Source organism: Sciurus carolinensis, chromosome 3 (genome assembly GCF_902686445.1).
Source record: "Sciurus carolinensis chromosome 3, mSciCar1.2, whole genome shotgun sequence".
NCBI classification, from domain to species: domain Eukaryota; kingdom Metazoa; phylum Chordata; class Mammalia; order Rodentia; family Sciuridae; genus Sciurus; species Sciurus carolinensis.
In genome coordinates this window covers 174501858-174522233 of record NC_062215.1, presented here as the reverse complement: position 1 = coordinate 174522233, position 20376 = coordinate 174501858, and the positions used below count along the sequence as shown (strand labels likewise).

General features: G+C 40.6%; 1 protein-coding gene across 16 annotated transcripts in view; it reads right to left on the bottom strand.

Moving 5' to 3' along the window:
• Sp100 (SP100 nuclear antigen) overlaps positions 1-20376 on the bottom strand; it is a 91150-nt gene that overhangs the window by 47422 nt on the left and 23352 nt on the right. For 15 of the 16 annotated variants that reach the window (XR_007107749.1, XM_047545398.1, XM_047545399.1 and 12 more), the window contains 7 exons: positions 12709-12868; positions 11676-11844; positions 9590-9652; positions 6346-6414; positions 3403-3552; positions 3062-3145; positions 2255-2401 (listed from right to left, as the gene is read on the bottom strand). Coding sequence is in view for 15 of the 16 variants with exons in the window: in XM_047545398.1 (XP_047401354.1) it covers positions 2255-2401; positions 3062-3145; positions 3403-3552; positions 6346-6414; positions 9590-9652; positions 11676-11844; positions 12709-12868 (842 nt within the window). In the remaining variant the exon portion in view is untranslated. The remainder of the gene's footprint in view (positions 1-2254; positions 2402-3061; positions 3146-3402; positions 3553-6345; positions 6415-9589; positions 9653-11675; positions 11845-12708; positions 12869-20376) is intronic. The other variant, XM_047545401.1, reaches the window with a different exon arrangement.

Here is a 20376-nt window from a genome sequence, read left to right as displayed (position 1 = left end):
CTCATAGGCAAAGAGATCCACAGACTGAAGGTGAAAGGATGGGAAAAAAACATATCACTCACCTGGATTGCTTAAACAAGCAGAGGTTTCTATCCTCTAAAATAGACCAAGCTATGTAAGCTATATAATTGTAATTCTATGATCGTGATATTACCTTAATACATTTTTAGCATGTGTAAAGTTGTTTTGATAGCTCCCTTTCCATTGATACTTTTTCTTGATTAGTTTTGTTAGATTTTATCAACTTTCAGCTGTATTATTTCTTTTCTATTTCACATATTTCTGCTCCTACTCATTTTTCCTTCATACTACCTAACTTTAAAATAATTTTATTGTTAATATAGTTCTTTCTGATACAAATACTGTGTTATAAGTGTTCATCTGAGTAATATTTCATCCCAGAGATTCTGACAGTTTAAGTTTTTATTATCACTCTTTATTTACTTCTCTTGTGCTTTCTTCTTTGATCTGTGAGATATTTATAAGCGTGCCATTTAATTTTGAAGTAGTTGAGACATGGGGGTGGGGGTCTATGTATTTCTAATGTAATAAATCATGCAGGAAACAGTCTGCATGTTTTCAAATTTTTAAAAATTTCTCAAAGCCTATTTTATGACAGAACATAGGCTATCCTTAATAAGTCAAGGTGACTGATAATGTTAAGCCTTCTATCTCATTACTCCTTTCAGCAAAGAAGGAGGCTTAAAATCTCCAGATATGATTGTGGATTTGCCTTTCCAGTTCTATTAATTTTTACTTGGTTGTAGTTTGAAATTTTTTTATTAGGCACATACACATTTAGGATTGTTACACTTTCTTGAAGAAGTTACTCTACTATGGTTATGAAATGTTCCCCTTTATCTCTGAAAGTACTTTCTCTTGAAATTTATTTTACATTAATAGCTCTACTTCAGATATCCCATACTTATTTTCCCCTTCTTTTGCTTTTAACCTATTGGTATATTGATATTTAAATGTGACATATATATAGAGTATATAGTTATTGTTTGCTTTTGCACATGTTGAACATTTATACCTTTTAATTACAATGTCTAGATAATTTATATTTAAATTAATTATCAATATTGTTGGGAAAAAAAGAACACCTGACATGAGGGTCATTGGAAAATTGGGTAAATGATAGGTTTTGATTATGTAATTTTTTGGGAAAAGGGTCAAATAGTTCTGCTGTCAGGCTCAGAAAGAAGATTGTTGGAATGTTTTTGTTGCAATTGTTCATTCTCTCTCATTTATCACATGGTACACGGCAACAGGTTTATATTATTGTTTGTTAACAATTCTTATTTTGTAAATAAAATAATATATATGAATATATATGTATTATCTCTATATATAGAACAGATACATATAAGAGATTACCTATGGTTATTTATATATATATATATATATTTATATATATTTATGTAGGCAATCTCTTAGATATCACATTATGGTTTTAATGTGAAGTTCTTTAACAATAAATAATGTTGGGTATTTTTTCATATGTTTATTTGCCATTTGATTATCTTCTTCAATGAAATATCTGTTATGTGCTTTGTTAATTTTTAATTGCATTATTTGCTGATTGTCGAGTTTTTTAGTCTTTGTGTATTTTGTAAACAAGTATGTATATTACAAAAATAAAATAAAATTTAAAAAAATAAAGAAAGAAAGAATTTCCAAACCCAATAACTGTTAGGAATATTAATGGAATATAGTTGTTATAAGAAAGCCTAACTCATGGTATTGGTTACCACAGGGAGGTGAAGAAAGCAATTTTCAGAAGGTTATTGACCTGATACAAACATACTTTTAAATTCAGCCTCCATTAAGCACCTCTGTGTGGTAGGGTCTACCTTCTGCTTTCCTGGAAAGGATGAATTTACATCATTTGACAAGCCTATTTCCTATTTTTGTTGTTTATTTGTTTGCTTGTTTTTGTTTTTTGCAGCCTAAAAGAAAAATGTCAAATATAATTTTAGTTCTCACACACAAAAAGAAAAAGAAAAGAAAAAGCGAGAGTCACACTGACATCAATGCCCATTATTGCCACCATTCCTGCCAGAGCTTCCCAGTCCCTAAGGACCTTTGCTAAGCCAGCTCACTTTGGCTTATCCAGGCGCTGGCCTCTTTCCCTAGCTGCCTCCAACGAGGCCACCTGGACTGCCTCGGTGGGCCTTGATGACATGCCTGAGCCCTTCGCCTGGGAACCTGTTACCCAGGAACAGTCACGGATCCTTTTGGTCAGCCTTACCTATTACTTCGGATGGCTGGTCGTGGTTAGTCCTGACTGCAGCTCCTTGCTCAACTTCCGTGCCAAAAAATGGCTTTTCCTTCTTTATATCCACCAGACGCACAGAACAGGAAGGCATGTGGATTCCAGGACTGGAGAGCGCTGCTCCTGGCCAAATTGTAATGAATAAGAAAGTTCCTTCTCCTCCCCCAGCAGGACCCTTCCCTGCCATTAATAATCATCTCTTTCAAATGCCAGCCCTCTTCTTCCTGCAGCTAAGTTCTGTCCCTCCCTTTGTGCCTCTCTTGATGGCGTTTTGTTTTTAACTATTTTTTTCACTTTTTGGTGGATAATTTTTTTCTTTTTTTTTTTAAAAAGAGTTATGATCACAGTACATATTAAAGCAGGTTTTGAATGATCACAAAGTATGTCACCTTGGACAAGATATAGATTGCCAACACCCCAGAAGCCTATTAGGGACATCTCCCAGTAACGGTCCCCACCATCTTTCTCAAAGTCAACAGCCTTCTGGACTTCCAACACTCCCATTAGTTTTGCCTCTTAAGTAATTTTATATAAATGGAATCACTCACTCTTTCATTCATATATATATATACATCCCTGAAGAAGCCAAATAGCCCCAAATTCATATGTGGTGTACATGTTCATATATACACACACATTAACATGTTTGTGAGACTCATCCATACTCACTTTTGTATAATATGTCAGTTTAAAAAATGATTAAGAAGGTTTAAAAGGCAACTAATAACCAAACAAGGTTGAAGATATGGGGAAAAACAAAAGGGTAAAGTAAGTGACCATTACTTTCTCCACTGCAGGGCAAAGGACTGGGTGTCTCCACGCTGGCCTCTCCATTGTCCACTGGGACAGCTACACGTTCACAGGACTCTGAAGGTTGAAAAAGACCACAGTTGAGATCCCGGAGAACCTTGCTCTGCTCTGCATTTCGTATGTTTCACTCTGCTTCTCCTTCCTTCTCGTGTTTCTATTGATAGCCTCCTTTGCATACATCGCCCCCTTTGGTTGTGAAGGTGTCTGTGCTTCACTGATTCTGCGACCAGTTCCCCTCTGCCTGCTTTTGCCCTTCGTTTCTGTAGGGCCTCTGAGCCCTCCACACGCATGCAGATGAAGTTAGTCAGGCCTACCTCCTGGCGCAGACTCTTGAGCGCGTGGTTCATTTGCTTGGTGGCTTCTTCGTGCACCATTTTGGTCTCTGGCCGTCTCTCTTCTATTCTCATTTCTCTGTTCTGCTTCACAGTGGAGCTCTGAGAGTTCATTTTCAGGTAGGTTTATACCTAAACCACATTTTGATTCACAGGTTTTTTATTTGCCCCTTGCATCAATCAGGATCAAATAGGAAGATACAAATCACACTACGATCTCAATGCAGAGAGAATTTAATCCAGTTGAGAAAAGAGCTGAGCAGTTCAAGTGGAAGAATGTGGCAAGAGTCAGCAGGAGGCTGGAGGGGGCCCTGAAGGGGGCCTAGACTGGGAGGTTGGCCTTGCCACGTTGGTGATCAGAGGCTGCACCCTGCGTGGTGGAAGGTGGAGGGAGCCCCGCGGACGGTGCCGCTACTGACCCAGCAGCTCCCCCAGGTCATGATGGGGTATACTTCCTCCAACCGCCCAAACTTTTTCTAACATATCTCATGCTGGAATCAAGGAGAGTTGGCCAAGAAAACAACAGAGGCCAGAAGCTAGAGACAGAGGGCAGCGTGGAGCAGGAGGAGGGCAAAGAATGAACCCAGGATGGGAACACCTCCGTGCCCCTGGCGAGCCTCCCCGGCCCACTACTGATTTCATCTACCCAGACCATTCTGTTCCCATGAACCTCGATAGTATGTGAGTGGTTAAATATATTTTTGTGCAGTTGCAATTTTTAAATTTAGTGCTGCTTTTCTAAACAAAGCGAGTTATGGAAAAGTTACTTTAAAAGTTTTTAAGGAAGTTGTAATATGTAATGTGGACCAGGTGCATGTTTTGTGCCACCATTCATAGCTCCTTGGAACTGCTTCTTTGTGTTGTGGGCCTGAGACCAGCCTTTATCCGCCTGCCCCACCCCACCCTGTGCATGTCACCGTCAGTGTCCTCCTGGGTCACTGCTGGACACACTCAGTCATTTATTGTGCTATTTGTGCATCATCTGGGTTTCAGGTTGAAATTTCTCTTCATAGTCATCTGGTTCTCATCGCTGAGATGCTCTAAGATGCCATCTCCAGGTAGGGCTGCCCCAGGCTAGACGGAGGGTTATGAAGAATTGTCTTGTCTCTCCAACACTCTCACTGCCCGACTAAATCCCTTCTTCTCTGCTCATTATTAATCACAGTTCCATCCATCCATTCCTTCCTGTTCACACTATCTGCACTAGTAGGTGAACAATTAAGAACAGGGGCTCATGCGTGTTGTATATTTTTATAATTTAAATGTCAATTTTTTTGAATAAAAGCGATTTCTAAGAGTATAATTATGCTTTCAAAAGTCACTCTGAAAGTATTTTCTTTTGTAACAATGTATTATTAATTTAAAAATTTTTTTCTTAAATAACATATCCCATTTGGAAGCTACATAATAAGAGCCTTCCTCAATTCTGGACATTCCCTGGAGACTTCTTTCCAAAGAAGAGTCATGGAATAAAGATTTAAGTTATTCTGTACACATCAGTATACTGTAGGGGTGGGGGGGCTCAGTTTCCTGGTCTGAGGTTGGTATTGCTTTGTTCATCATTTCTCCACAATAAACATACATGTCAGACATATAGACAGAGAGTATATCAAAATTTACTGTCATGGTTGGCCTGGTGTCGTGGCGCATGCCTGTAATCCCAGCAGCTCAGGAGGCTGAGGCAGGAGGATCTCAAGTTCAAAGCCGGCCTCAGCAACAGTGAGGCACTAAGCAAGTCAGTGAGAACCTGTCTCTAAATACAATACAAAATAGGGCTGTGGGAGATGTGGCTCAGTGGTTGGGTGCCCCTGAGTTCAATCTCGGGTATCCCCCCGACAAATTTACTGTCATGGTTAAAAAGTTTAGACTCTGGAGGCAGGTACAAATAGTAATGATAATTAAATTAGTAACAATAACACAGTAACATGTAACACAGATAAAGTTCCAGGCATGATTGTGAAAGTTTTTCATGGTGCGACTTGTTTACATACATCAACCCTACAAGGTAGGGACCACTATGGTGCCCATCTGTAAGCAATGACAAGGGGACGGGTCCTTGCCCCCCTCACAGAGGCAGGATTCGAACACAGGAAGCAGGGCACCAGAATTCCTGCTCTGACACTGTTTTACAGCACAGTTAAATCCCAGCTCTTGGTTGGGTGAAGCTACATCAAAAATCAAATTCTCTAAACCAACTCTTTGTCCTCTGAAAAAGAGAGATGATAAACCATCGTTTTAAAGTATTTGAGAAGATGAGTGAAGTGTTACCTGTATGAATATATAGGATATTATAACTGATCAGAAAAATAAAATCATGATAATTACTGTCTTCAATGTATGATGTTTTGAATAATTAGATGATATCTTATTAAGAGCATTTTGGATTACAGGAAGGTCAAGAGTTATTGAAGTGCCAAATGGCTTTTGAAGTGACCCACCTGGTGTCTGCAGCCTCAGGGATGATGAGTGAAGGTGTCGTATGAGAGGCACCTTGGGGTCATAGTCTCGTGTGGTGGACCCAAGTGGGAAGAGAGACTCCCCATGGAAGAAACAGGCTCATCACACCCCTCCAACCACCACTGCACGGGACCCACTGGACACGAGAGCAAAGCACCAGGGCATGAGCCAGATTTAAGCAAAGCAGAAAACAGAAGCCAGGGGCTGAGCCAGGTGCCCAGACCCAGAGCTGGTAACAGACTGGCAGCAAGCGTGAGCAAGGGGTGTGGGAAGAAGAATCCCTCCAAGGCAATCCAGAGGGTCTTTAATTTAACTCAAGACCTCTGTATTTAATTTCCAAACTTGGAGAAGCTACAGATGCAAAGACTGAAAGTTCTAGGCCATCAGAAACACAGGAAGCAGTCTCATAGCACATTCCAGAAGGGAGTAAGACAGCAAAGGGCCCCCCAGGAGGCAACAGCCACAGACCGTTGGAAGACCAGGGATCTGAGTGTTGTGGCCAGGTCAGTCTTCGTAGGAAAGAGTTCTCACCACTTCCTAGGGGAAGAAATCAGAAGTTCATTTCAGAAACTGAAGGATAGGGGCTGGGGAGATAGCTCAGCTGGTAGAGCGCTTGTCTTGCAAGCACAAGGCCCTGAGTTCAATCCCCCCAAGTGTCAATCCAGGCTCACCTGGAGTTGACAGGTTCCACCTTGAAGTCAGACTTGAGTCCCTAGAGTGGCGTCTGGGTCAGCTGCACCCCTGGTGGAGGGTCTCACTGGGTCACCTCACTAGTGTCCTCTGTGAGGCACTCTGGCACCTGGAGATGGCCTCCCTGAGTTCCTAGGAGCCCTGGCCACCTGGATCCCTCCCCATTTTACACTGCGGCCTCATCTGCACAGCCGAGGCTCTTCCTCGGTGGCCTCCCATGAGGATCAGTGCCTGGTCTGCCTCCACTTCCTTTATCGCTTGACATTCTTCGTTTCCTTTATCTTCCTCTCTGCGTATATTTCCCTATCTTTGTTTCATGTTTCTGCCTTGTTCGTTAGACGCCCTGGACAGCAGTACAGAGCTAAGCACCAGGTTCTGGGTTCAGAATGCCTGGGTTCCCCCTTGCCCATTTGACCCCAGGCAAGTGCCATAACAGTGCCGTCCTCTGCATACAAGTGATGCTACTCTCTAATGACAACAGGAGCTTGGGGGCTGTTTTTTCTAAAAGCGCCGACTCTTCTCCGAGGCCTGCAGATGCCCAACAGGTAACTAAAAGCAGGGTGGAAGTTCGGCATGCAAGTCTTCCTTTTGTATCTGTCTCCTTTCGTTACCTTGACCTTGGAGTCAGACTCCTGGTCAACTCTGCCTATAAGCATGGTAATCGTTTCAGGAGTGTTCAACTAAAACTGGTATTCCTCCCTCTTGACGGCTGAAGGCATCAAGACTAACTCGGATATTTTCAAAATCTGAAAGGGCATTTTAATGAACAGATGGGCAAGTGCCAGCTTTTAGAGTGTTCTCTTCCAGATTGCCAGAGCCAGGCCCAGAACTCTCCAGTCACTGCCCTAACCCTCCCAGAAACAGCAAGTCTTGCAGGCACAGCACTCCCCGAGGAGTCTCCCCGACTAACTAGGGCGAGAATGTCAGCTGCCCTCTAAGCCAGAGCAATCACCTTTGGATGGAAACTGAACTGCCCCTAAGCAACCATGACTTCCCCAGAGAGCCACAGAACAGTTCTAATCCCATGACCGACCGGACCCTGGCCTGACCAGGACCCGCTGCCTTACCAGCTCTGCGGCTCCAGCACTGAAGACCCTGCACCCTACAGAAAGCCGCCCTGTTCCTATCAGCCAGAGCTTTCTGTTCTTCCAAGCGGGGCCACACTGATTAAAGCTCCTTTCCTGGTCACCACAGCTCATATCTTTGATTAGCAGCTTGGGCTGGGTGCCTGAACCTAGTCCTTTGGGGCCCCCAGAGCCAAAGCCTTTGCCCTAATTCCAGTAACCCAGCGACAGCCTGACGCTGAGTCACCACAGTCAGAGCAGACATTCGAGGTGCTTGTTGGTTTTTCTTCTTGTCCTCTGGCCTTTCTGCCTCCAGGGCCCCTCCTTCCGGCCTCTCTGCAGCACCCGCATGCTCTTCAGGTCTTCGCCACTTCCTCTCTGCGTCTGTTTTCCTCCTCAGATACTCCTGCTCTTGAACAACAGTCACTGCACTTAAACCAGCCCTGCTCCTGCCGTCATGACATGTGAGACCGTGACAGAATGGGAAGTTGATATTTTGGTCTTCATCCTGGCCTGAGCTCCTAAAATCCTTAGTCATTTCCTAAGTGACAAAGCGGAGCATTTTTGTTATTCATGACCGGTCCCCTTCATTAACACCTGCGTTTATGCTAAGGAGGCGAGATTTGGAAAGTTCCTAAGGATGGAAGGCTGGTCGCAGGCAGAACCCATAATGAGCCGGGGAAGCCCCTGACCCCCAGGGAGGTGACTTAATCACCAGGGGTCCATGATTTCAGCCATCATGGCTGTATAATGGGTTTTATAGAAAGAAAAATAAAATCCCTACGTGACGGGGTTCAGAGAACTTGTGGGTTGGCAACCACAGCTGCGGGAGCGTGGGGCGCTCGAGCGAGCGAGCTCCTGCCCCCTGCATTACGTTGCTCTCTACGTCTCTTCCACTTGACTGGGTCGGGTCCTTCATGATGAGTGGGTGACACAAGTAGAAACTTCCCTGAGTTCTGTGATCCATACTAACAAACCATCCCACCCAAGGAGGGGTCGTGAGACCCTCCAATTTATAGTCAGTTGGCCAGAAACACAGGTCACACCCAGGAACTGGTGACTGACACCTCAGGTGAGAGTCTCATGGGACAGAGTCCTCACCGTGGGCCTGCTGACCCTGGCGCAGGAAGACCTGAATCCGTCCCACCTCAGGACAGAGAGGAGAGCTGGCGGCGTGAGGTGAACCTCCGCCTCAGGGGTCGGTGCAGTCAGTGTGAAGGCGCAGATGAAACAGCCGCTTTTCTCTTGCTAAGCGTCATGCTGGCTGTGGGCCATTGTCCTCAGTCCTTCATGGCTTCCTGCTCATCTTCTCCCAGGGGACCTTTCTAAATCACAATTGCTTCCTGGTAGTCAGTCTCCCTACTCTGTTTTACTGGCCTGCTGGGCTCTGGTTCTTCATCTTGGGTCCTGGGCTGGCTGTCTCTTGCCATGGCTGCTCCCTCAGCATCCCACATCCTGTTAGGGGCTCCTAGGGTTTGGATTGTCATTATTCCCCAAAGGCTCCTGAGTTGAAGGATTGGACCCCAGCTGATGGCATTGTCGGGGGATAGTGGAACCTTTAAGAGGCGGGGCCTGGTGGGTGGAAGTCAGGTCACTGGGACACGTGTCCCTTTTCTCTCTCCCTTGCTCTCTGGCCATCATGAGTGGAGCAGCTCCGCTCCACTCCCTCCCTGATGTTCTGCCTCACCAGAGGCCCACAACAATGGGGCCAAGAAACTGTGGACTGAAACCTCTGAAACCATGCACCACAATAAATCTTTCCTCCTTTAAGTTGATTTTTCTCACGTGTTTTGTCACAGTGACAGAAAGTTGACTAACACAGTTCATACAAATCACCCCTCCTTGCCATCGCCATGGTCCTTCCACATTTCTTCCCTGATTCACAGCCTCTACTACATGACGCCCTTGTTTCTTTTTCCTCTGAGCAGAGGAGAAACTTTTTATTCAGTTGTGATTACCTTGTTCAAGCCTCTCCTCCCTTTCTTCTTCAGTATCTTCTTGGGAACATAGTATTCTCACCTCTGCAAAAGGGGAGGGAGAAGAAGGAAATTAGAGATCTTCATCAGGGACCACGGACAACATCTCAAAATTTAAATTAAAATTTCCAGTCCTCCAGTTACTCAGTTCAGTGAATCCTACAGGACACAGTTCACCCTTCACACCCTGGGACAAAGAAGAGGGGACTCCTATGAAGGAGACACTCAGTGGGGGGGAATATTCATCTAAAAAATGTTCAGAGGATAGCAAGGCAGATTTCAAAATAAATAATAAAAGCGAAATGTCTTTTCTGAACTGTTTGAACTGTAGGAATAAATGAAAGTTTAGGATCTTAGAGAGACCTGTACACAAAAGAAAACTTTCCAGATAGGGCCAGAAACAAGGAGGGCTTGGGCTTAATAGGGTCAGGGAAGATGAAGTTTCCAAAGGAGTACACGAGATGCAGGGACAGCTGGAATGGACATCAGGGTCCCGGGGGCAGCATCATGTCCCCTGGGACAAGTCTGCTGGCTGTGCTGGGGTTGGGCCTGTGCTGCCACCCCGGGCCATGAACTTCAGGCTTGGGTCACCCAAGCACAGGGAGCGCTAGACACGAACATTGGAGATGTGGGTACTAAGGCCAGGGAGGGGTGTCTGCAGGCCAGGAAGAGGATCCAAGCCCCTGAGAAGTGGGCAGTAAGGGTAACACTGTTCCCCTTGTACCTTCAGCCTGGAGCGCATCCTGTCACAAACAGAATGTTGACTTGCAATTGGTGCCTAGGTGTTTTATTTCCTTTGTGACTTGCTATAGAAATTATTTTGTTCTTTATTAAATAAGGTACCTATTGACACAGGTCTACAAACCATAGGTACCTGCTACCTGCTTTTACATTCCCCCCTTGTTTATAAGCCTGCAGTATCTCTCACTGTCTAGCAAATAAACTTCAACTTCCTCGGCCTTCAGTGGCAGACACTTCAGTCTCTGATTTATCTGAGTTGGTTCCTACACTGCTTCTCACGCTCAAATTCAGCCAAATCCAATTTGTCAGCTCCACAGAGATACTTGTGCACATCTATTCCCTCTTCTCCTCAGGGAATGTGTCTATTTTACTTGTGATATTTCTATCTTGTATTTTGAGAACTTGGATGAGACCAAACCATTGGAATAAAAAGTTTTCTAGGCAAGTTAAAAAAAAAATTAGGAGAGTGTCCTTTTTACTGCACACCAATAGAAGAGTATGGATCATGCCTTCTAGGAAAAAGTCAAGAAAGAAATCTTTAATTTTGTATAGCACCAAAAAACATTTGTGTTGATTATTTGATGAATGTATGTTTCACCCCTTTTGATTAGAGAACTAACAAAAATATTTCTTATTCTTTAAAGAAAAAATTGACCTAGAGCTATCTTTCTAACTCATTACTCTGGAAACCTAATAAAAGTGGTCTTTTTACTGGGTACTAGGCAAACACTGGGCTTAGAGTTAAAAACGACCCATGACTGGTTGACTCAGAGACTCCTAAACCTGTAGAAAGCTGTAACTGCAACATTATGAAGGTCTTCCTTCAGTGGTGACTCATTACTTGGCTTGTTTCTTGTGGGCCACCTGAAAGTTAGAACTTTGGAACACCAAGAGATCTTGACTTCCGTGGGCATGTGGTGCTAACCCAGGGTGGGTCCTGCAGCCAGAGCTAAGGTGTCACTCAAGGTGTGCAGTAGTCAACTTGGTGGACTTCTATGTAGACCACTGCGAGGATGTCCAATGAAGAGAAGCAATGATGCTGCCTGGTTGGGAATTTGACTTTAGTTCTATGCTTTTCTAAATAAACCTGGTGCTGATATGACTCTGGTTGTCCTGTGAGTCTAAAAGCTGCTGAGCAGACCCCCAGCAGTGCTTACTTACAGCCATTGTATCATTAGCTTCATGACAGCACCTGACGTCTGACTTATGAACCACCATATCCCCACTGCCCAGCACATGACCCATTGGCATGTGGTGGAAGCTCCATATTTGCTCATTGAAAAAAAATTGGCCCTGGATGTCAAAATGCGGTAATATACCTAATTACCATTTTCAATGATTTTACGAACATGAATTAAATCAGGGTATTCCTCCAGGTTGACTTCACTGAACAATGCTTCCATTAACTCCAGGCTGAATGCTTTCTCCAATTCACTGAGAACATTGTACACCACTCTTTGTACAGGGACCAGGTTTCTACAAGACTCTTGAGAATCCTTTAAAAAAAATTGAATGGAGAAAATTTAAATACAGACTTCCACATTACAGAACAGTCCTAGAAAGTAATTTTAGAGTTAATGTATTTTAATTTCTCTACATGGGTATCATCTCATAAGAAGTTTCAGAATTTTTTTACTTTTGGATAGCTATTAAAGGAAACATGTAAATCCTACCCCCTTAAAAGTACCCAGTGGTAAGCTGAACTTGTCCTTAGTTACATTAGATGTAAGGAAAAGCAAAGATGAAAGTGGTTAGTTAACTGACATGGAGCCCCCTAAGAGCCTGGCCGAGGTGCTTTGGGAATAGACTTAGCAGGTGATGAGCGCTGATATTGACAGGACAACCCTGCACTTCCTCCAATACTGACCTGGCCTGAAGGGCTCAAGAAAATCAGGTGACCATTCCTACTCACTATGAACTTGGCCATGAGAAAACATATTCATATGGCAAAAGAAAGACTCAGTGCTCTATCTGCAGCATGACCTACTGGTAAAGTTGAACCCAATTCCAAGAGTCCAGAAGTACTCTTATCTGCTTCCCCAAAAAGGGAAGTAAAAGAAAACTGAAAGATGTTGCAGATATAATAGCAAGCATCTACTCTTAAATTCATCCTAACAAGACACCAATTTCCTCTGGGTTTTAATATTCTCAGAGCTAGGTAGTTTAAGTTGATATTAGTTGAAAGAAAATGCTGTGCTTATTACTATTTCAATAAATTCAATAAAATCAATCATCAATTAATTACAATTATCTTACATTTTTATTTCATGCTATTTAACATGAATTATATTGCATGAAAGTTAAACATAACTTAATTTGGGGCTTGTTTGCCAGGTTGTGACATAATAAACTTCACTTACTTCAAACAATTTTTTGGTGATGAGTTCACGGTCACGGAGGCCCTCGAGGAAAGGAAATGACTTTTTTATTGCACTTGAAATATCCACTTTATGTCTTCTGAAGGAATAGAATACAGCCTCATAAATCCTCTCATTTCTGTTTTGCTCTTCTGTGGACATCCTAGGGAAAAAAGATACCATAGGAAAATGGTCATTAAGATTCTGAGATGCACCAACCTAGATGTCCTTCAATTGAGGAATGGATTAAGAAACTGTGGCATATATATACAATGGAATATTACTCTGCCATAAAGAATGATAAAATTATGGCATTTGCAGGCAAATGGATGAAATTGGAGAATATCATGCTAAGTGAGATAAGCCAATCTCAAAAAACTAAAGGACAAATGATCTCGCTGATAAGTGGATGAGGACATATAATGGGGGGTGGGAGGGGTTAGCGTTAGGGTTAGGGTTAAGGAGGGTGGTAAGAATGGAGGAAGGAAGGACTGTATAGAGGGAAAAGAGGAGTGGGAGGGGTGGGGGGGAAGGGAAAAAATAACAGAATGAATCAAACAACATTACCCTATGTAAATTTATGATTACACAAATGGTATGCCTTGACTCCATGTACAAATAGAGAAACAACATGTATCCCATTTGATTACAATAAAAAAAAAGATTCTGAGATGCTCGTAGAGGATAGTATGTGTGAAGATTGGGCTATGAAGAACCAACATAAATAAAATAGGTGGTCTGGAGCAGAGTTACCCAGGTAAATGGAATTGAAGCAATAAAAGAAAGCATGGAGATGCATAAAGCCTTATATAAAAGGATTAAAAAGTCCTGTCTGTCCAGACCAAAGCCTTTGTAAAGATAGAATATTTCTAAAATAAAAAGTTAAATTTCTACAAAATTGAAAAGTAAGCAGGTCATCCATAGAGAAATGAAAAATAATGGAAAAAAATGAAATCCAACCTTGAAAATACATCTTAATTAACAACTTAAGAGAAAATAAATCTCAGAAAGATAAAAATAAGATGTCCCCTCTCTGATCAATAGCTGTTAAGGGAGAAATATTTTCCTATATCACAAATTAATTCATAAACATGTGATAATGATAATAATGATGATAATATGATAAGCTGGGAATTCCCAAGAATACCAAAGCTCTTTTCTGGGATATCTGGTTCTGCTTTGTTTTATTATAAACCTGTCTATACTATTGTTATAAATGTTGAATCTTATTAGGCAACTTGAATTTCAAAAATTGTTCATTCCCTATGAAAATAATTTTAAGTCTAACTCTGTAATTCTGATTCATAGTTGATGATCTTTTTTGCTCTAATAAAAACGTTTCAATCAACATCCCTGCATTTCTAAATGTTATGAAAACCCAAAGCTTTCTTTGTCAAACCGGAAGAGACCTGCGCACACTTCCCAGGACCCAACACGCAGCGGGGAACAAGAATACCACACCTTTGTTTTAAATTCCTGTGAACAAAGTTTCTGATTAAAAGTTGTAGATTGAAGAGAAATGTTCATCTTCTCATTTATTAAAACTAAGATACTTAAATGATAAGATACACAAGGCAAAGAGAATGGCAGAGGACGAGGAAACATCGAGAGATTTCAGGCAGAATCTGTAAGACAAAAACTAGACAGAGGCGTGTTCCTTGCTGTGCAGGTGGAAAATGCCCCCAGAGCTCAATCCATCAGTGTGTCCCCCGAGCCCTGAAGAAGAGGCAGTGGAGACTGAGAAGGAGACACGGGTGATGCGTTGTTTGAGAGCTCAACACAGAAGAGTGTGCCTCACCCCTCAAACCGTGAGCTGACCACAGTCAGCCGCAGCTTCCCAGGCAAGCACTGCTGGTGTGTCTAGGGCCACCTGCTCATTTTGCCTGTTTGGGATTCCACAGAAATGGAAAGCCACACTGTGTCTGCCTCCGTGCCCGCTGTCTGGTGCTCATCATTGAGCTGTTCTGTTTAGCAGTAGTTTGCTTCTGTTTATTGTTGCATGGTTGTCCATTGTGTGAGTCCACCAATCTGCTCATTATAATTCTTATTTAGGGCTCACGGTTCCTATCGGAAAAGCCTTTTGAATTTCTATTGGGTTTGCAGTGAACCTATTAACATATTTGCAAGAATGACATCTTAACAACATTGAGTCTCCAGTCTGTTCACATTGTATAGCGCTCCACTTATTTTTCCTTAATTTTCCCCAGCACTGTTTAGTTTGCAGTATAACAGTCATGTATTTCTTTCATTTAATTATTTCTATTTTATTTTTTTTGAGCTACTTTATGTGATATTATTTTTAAATTTAAGTTACTTGTATTTTATGGAAATAGCACTGGTTGGAAAATATTAGACATTTGTTTATGACCTTGCTAAATTCAGATATTAGCTCTACTAAAGGACTTACAGATTTCCTTTGAATTTTATAGAAAATAATCATGCCATCAGTAAATAAAAACCATTTTACTTCTTTTCCAACAATTATTTCTTTATTCTTATCTGACTGCACTATTTGTGAGTTGAAATATAAAGTGCAAGGGGTGAAAGTGAACTTCCTTTTCTTGTTTTTAATCTTAGGGAGAAGCACTCAGTATTGCCATGAAGTATGTATGATATTTTCACACACACGGAGTCACGTACCACACAGCGACATTTCAGTCAATAATGAATATACATATGACAGTGGCCCTAGAAGGTTGTATCTCCTAGTGAACATCGAGTCCTCTTAGCTTTTTTGAGTGCAGTATATTCCACACTGTCCACCCATGACAGTGAAATTGCCAGGGATAGATTTTGCAGAATGAATCCCCACTACTGAAAACACATGACTATGTGGTCGTGTGCATGTAAATATTTATGACAATAAGTACAGGTGAAAAGTGACCACACTGAAAGGCACGGAGCCAAAAAACAGAACCCAACAAAAGTCACGACCAAGACAGAGACGTGAAATATGTTCAAATCAAGGAGAAATGAGCTGTAACCACTAACAAAACAGAAAGCGAGGGTGCGCGTACCAATGGCCAAGCAAAATTCAGAAGACAGATCGTGGGACCCATGTTTCATGGACATTGGAAAACAGTTCACCTCTCATTTTTCACTCTTCACACATGCAAAAAATGGACAAAATAAAGAGACTCTGGATAAATTAGTAAGAATGAGTTATTTAATTGTATGACTTAATAACAGAACTCATCATTATTTCCCATATCCTTGAAATACGTTATCAATACAGGTCATAATCTTGGCTCATACGAAGTGTCAGTAAGTTTCAATCAATAGGAGTTACACGGATTTCATATTAAATGAAACCAATTACTTGAGGTTTTGTAGAAGAAAAACACTATGTTAGGTCAAAGATGAAATTAAACTCGCAGTTAGAACTTATCTAAAAGAAATAGGAGGAAAATGATGCAGATGAGGACGAGTGAAGCAAAGATCTGAAAATAATCTTACATCAACAAATAGAAGAGAGGAAGTGTGAAATCAAGTCCTTAATAGTTTTCAGAGGGAATCCGACAGGACTTGGGAGCTTTTTTTAGTAAAACATCTACATGAAATGAAACCAACCTCATATAAATTCTCCCAAATCAGCAAATATTATAGTAGATATGAAACAGTGAAATCATTTAAACAGAAGAAAAGACAGAGCTTCCTGTTGTTACCACCATTATTTTAAATGTATTTTTAGAAGTTTTAACAAATGCAGGAGGATATGAAAATGAAGCAGTTTGTGTAAGTAACACACAACATGATGTGCCTGTGATTATATTAATAGAAACATTAGAAATCTACTCAAAACCCATGCAACTAGAAAAAGCCTTTGCCAAGGATCGTGAATAAAGAATAGATCTATAAAAGTCATAGATTTTTAAAATTTGAAACAACATAAATTGAAAAGAAGGCACAGTAGCAAATATCCACGTGTTTATAAACACCTGAAAGATATGAGACCTACATGAAGAAATCAACAATATCTTATTGAAGGAAATGAAACAAGATCTAGTAGATGGAGATATATAAAATGCTCTCAGTCAGGAAAACCATAACTTTTTCTTTTTCCATTTCTGAGAATTGAACCCATGGCCTTGAGCATCCTAGGCAAGCACACTGTGCGGCTTCCTAGTCATAAACAAGGTGATTTTGGAACACCGATCCTCCTGAACGTGTGGTGCTTTCACGATCTGAAATTCAGTGAGAATTGGATAGAACAATGTAGACAGTTTTATGATGAAGAAATAAGTAAGTCGGACAAGAAAAAGGTAAAGAGAAAATAGCTGGAGGAAGATTCTCCTTCATAAATTGAAATGTTTATAAAAGATATTAAAAGACATTGTAGCAAATATTTTCTACACATTTGACAAAGAGCTACTATATCTGATAGATAAAGACATCAGAGTATTAGTAAAAATGGTAACTCAAAAGAAATGGATCTGAACAGGCAGTTTAGAGAAAAGAAAATTAAAACATCTAGCAAACATACAAATACTTGAAAACGGAACCATCAGCGGCAAACCCATTAGGCTAGCAAACATAATCTCATTAGGGACCCAGTGCTATGCGGGACAAAATTCAGAGAAGCAGACATTCGAGTCAGTGTGAATGTGAATTACTACAGTCTTCAGAAAGTATCTGGCCACGTCTACTAAATGTTCCCTTTGTCCCTTCAGGTCCGTGTTCCACGTCGCTTCAGTGAGGTTTACTTTGACCAACCTGTCCAGAGTCACTACCTCAAATCCCCACCCTGACCTGTACTCCAACCCCCTAATCCAGCTCTGGGTCCTCTTCCCATGTTCTCAGCACTCCCTAACATACTCAATTAATTACTCATTTAACTTATTATTTATTGTCTCATTCATTGTCTCTCTTCTTCCAAAAATACATATGCCAATGGGCAGGAATTTTGTCTTTCTACATCTATTTGGTTTTGATGGGTACAAGGTGCTCAATGCACATTGTTGATTAGATGCCCCATAATACACAATTAGGTACTGAAGCATAGTTTTAGTAGTAATGACACAACTGATTCCCAAACCTGAAAACAACCTGGTTGCCCATTCAGTTGAATAGTTAAGAATATTCTGGTAAACACACACTGTTCAAATATTACAGTTATTTATTTGTAGTATTTGGTTGGAAGGTAATAGTTTTTGTTGTTGAATAAAAACATGAAGTTCAGGTTAACATAACGTGATTTCATTTTTATATAAATCAAACTAATAAATTCTTTTATTTGTGTGTAAATTCTTAGAATGAATGAATGTTACCACCCAAGGTTGTTGATGGAGGCTTAGGTCTCTGGCAACATATCCTTTACTATTTTTTCATTATAGATAAAAAGAGAGATAATAGAAACATTAGAGCAAAAAGAACAAGACTTTAAGTGTATTTCATACTCTCACATCTTTGAGATGATATTGTTTCTTTAACAGAATTACATTAGTCAGCTTTCCATTGCTGTGACAAAATACCTGAAGTTGCCAACTTATAATGAGGAAAGGTTTATTTGGGCTCATGGTTTCAGCAGTGCCAGCCTCTGGTCACTTGGCCCTGTGGCTTTTGGTCCTGTGCTGAGGTGGCATATCACAGCAAGGAGAAAGTGGTGGAGCAAAGCTGCTTAATTCATGACTTCCAGGAAGCAAATGTAAGAGGGAGGAAGAGACCAGCAGCCCCAGATCCCCTCCAATGACACACTCCCAGTGACCTAACTTCCTTCCACTGAACCCCATCTTCTCTCAACATTGGCATCAACTATGGACCAACACATGAGCCTTTGAGGGACATTAAAGATCCAAACCATAATAACAATTGACTAGGAAACTTACACATTTAAGAGTTGAGTTTTTAAATCCAAAAATAAAGGGAGACAAAAGAATAAAACTTTAAGGAATGAATTCTATGAACAAGAACTGTATGCTGAAAACTATAAAACATTGCAAAGATAAAATAAGGCTCTGAAAAAATGATATATTCATGTTCATGAACTGGAAGAGTCAATGCTTTTAAGATGGCAATTTTCCTCAATGCATTTCCTATGAAATTTTCTTAGAGGCTTTTTGCAAGAATTGAGAGGTTGATCCTAAAGTTTATGTTGACATGCAAAGGACCAAGAACAGCAGAGAGAATCTTGAAAAGGAGCAAAGTCGGAGGACTTGTACTTTATGAGTTCAATATTAACTTTAAAGCTTCATGAATCAAGACAGTTTTAGGATTGATGTAAAGGCAGATAAAAATCAATGGAACAGAATTGACATTGCAGCTATAAACCCTTGTTTGTAATGAAATGATTTTCAGAAAAAGCTCTACAGCATTTCATGAGGAAAAGATAGTCCTTTCAAGAAATCATTCTAGGACAATTAAATATCCATGTGTGAAAAAGGTTAATTTAGACCTTGACCTTGACCTCAAACTGTACATGTAACTCAATTCAAAATGGATCATAGACCTAAATGTAAGAGCAGAGTCAGCTCCACATGTATGCATCATATGCAGTCACACAAAGTCCTGTGTTTGGTTTCATGCTCTGCTGTCAATGTTTTGAAATCCTTAGTAATTTGTAGACAAGGACATCCCTCTTAGTATTTTTCCCTGGAACCCACAAACTATGTAGCTGGTTCCTATGGAAAAATGAAATGACAAATCATTTAGAAGAAAATATAGGACAAAATCTTTGCGACTTTGGTTTAGATATAAAAATAACTACAACACCAAAAGCATGGTCCAAAGAAGGATAAATTGATAAATTGGAATTCAATAAAATTTAAATATTTTGTGCTTTAAAGGCACCACAGAAAAAATGAAAGGCTACACATGGTCTGGGAGAAAATAGCAGTCAATTATATTTCAAATAAACAACATATCCAGATATGCAAAGAATTCTTACAACTAACAAGAAGACAAGCAATGCAATTTTAAAATGGTAAATGATTTGAATAGATAGTCTTCCAAAAATATAAATAGGAGGTGATACAATTGTGAAAAGATGTTCAATATCATTAGTCATTAGGAAAAAAAAACAAATTAAAACTATAATAAGACATGAATACATATGACAGAATGGCTACACTCAAAGATACACAATCACAAGTGTTGGCAAGGCTGTAGGGCTTACATAGTGCCAGGTGAGAATGTAAAATGGTCCTTTGAAAATGTGGTAAGGTAATTTTTTAAATGTGAGATATAATGTTACTGAAAGATTTGACAATTCCACTCCTTTGTATCCTCCTAGAAATGAAAATATAGATTCAGACACAGACTTGCATACAAATATTCATGGAAGCTTTATCAATAGCCAAAAAGTGAAAACAACCCAAATATCCATCAACTGGTAAATGTATAAATAAAATTGGTAGAGTCACAATGAAATACTACTCAGCAATAAAAAGTAACAAAATACAATTATATTCTACACGATAGATGAGCCTCAGAAATGTTATGATCATCAGAAGGCTGAGGCAGGAGGATCACGAGTTCAAAACCAGCCTCCACAAATAGGGAGGCACTCAGCAACTCAGTGAGATTCTGTTTTTAAATAAAATACAAAAAGGGCCGGGATCTTGCTCAGTGGTTGAGGGCCCCTGAGTTCAATCCCTGGCATCCAAAAAACTTCAGATTCAGAAAACCGCACCATGTATGATTTCAATGTCCAAAAAATAAAATGTATCGAGACAG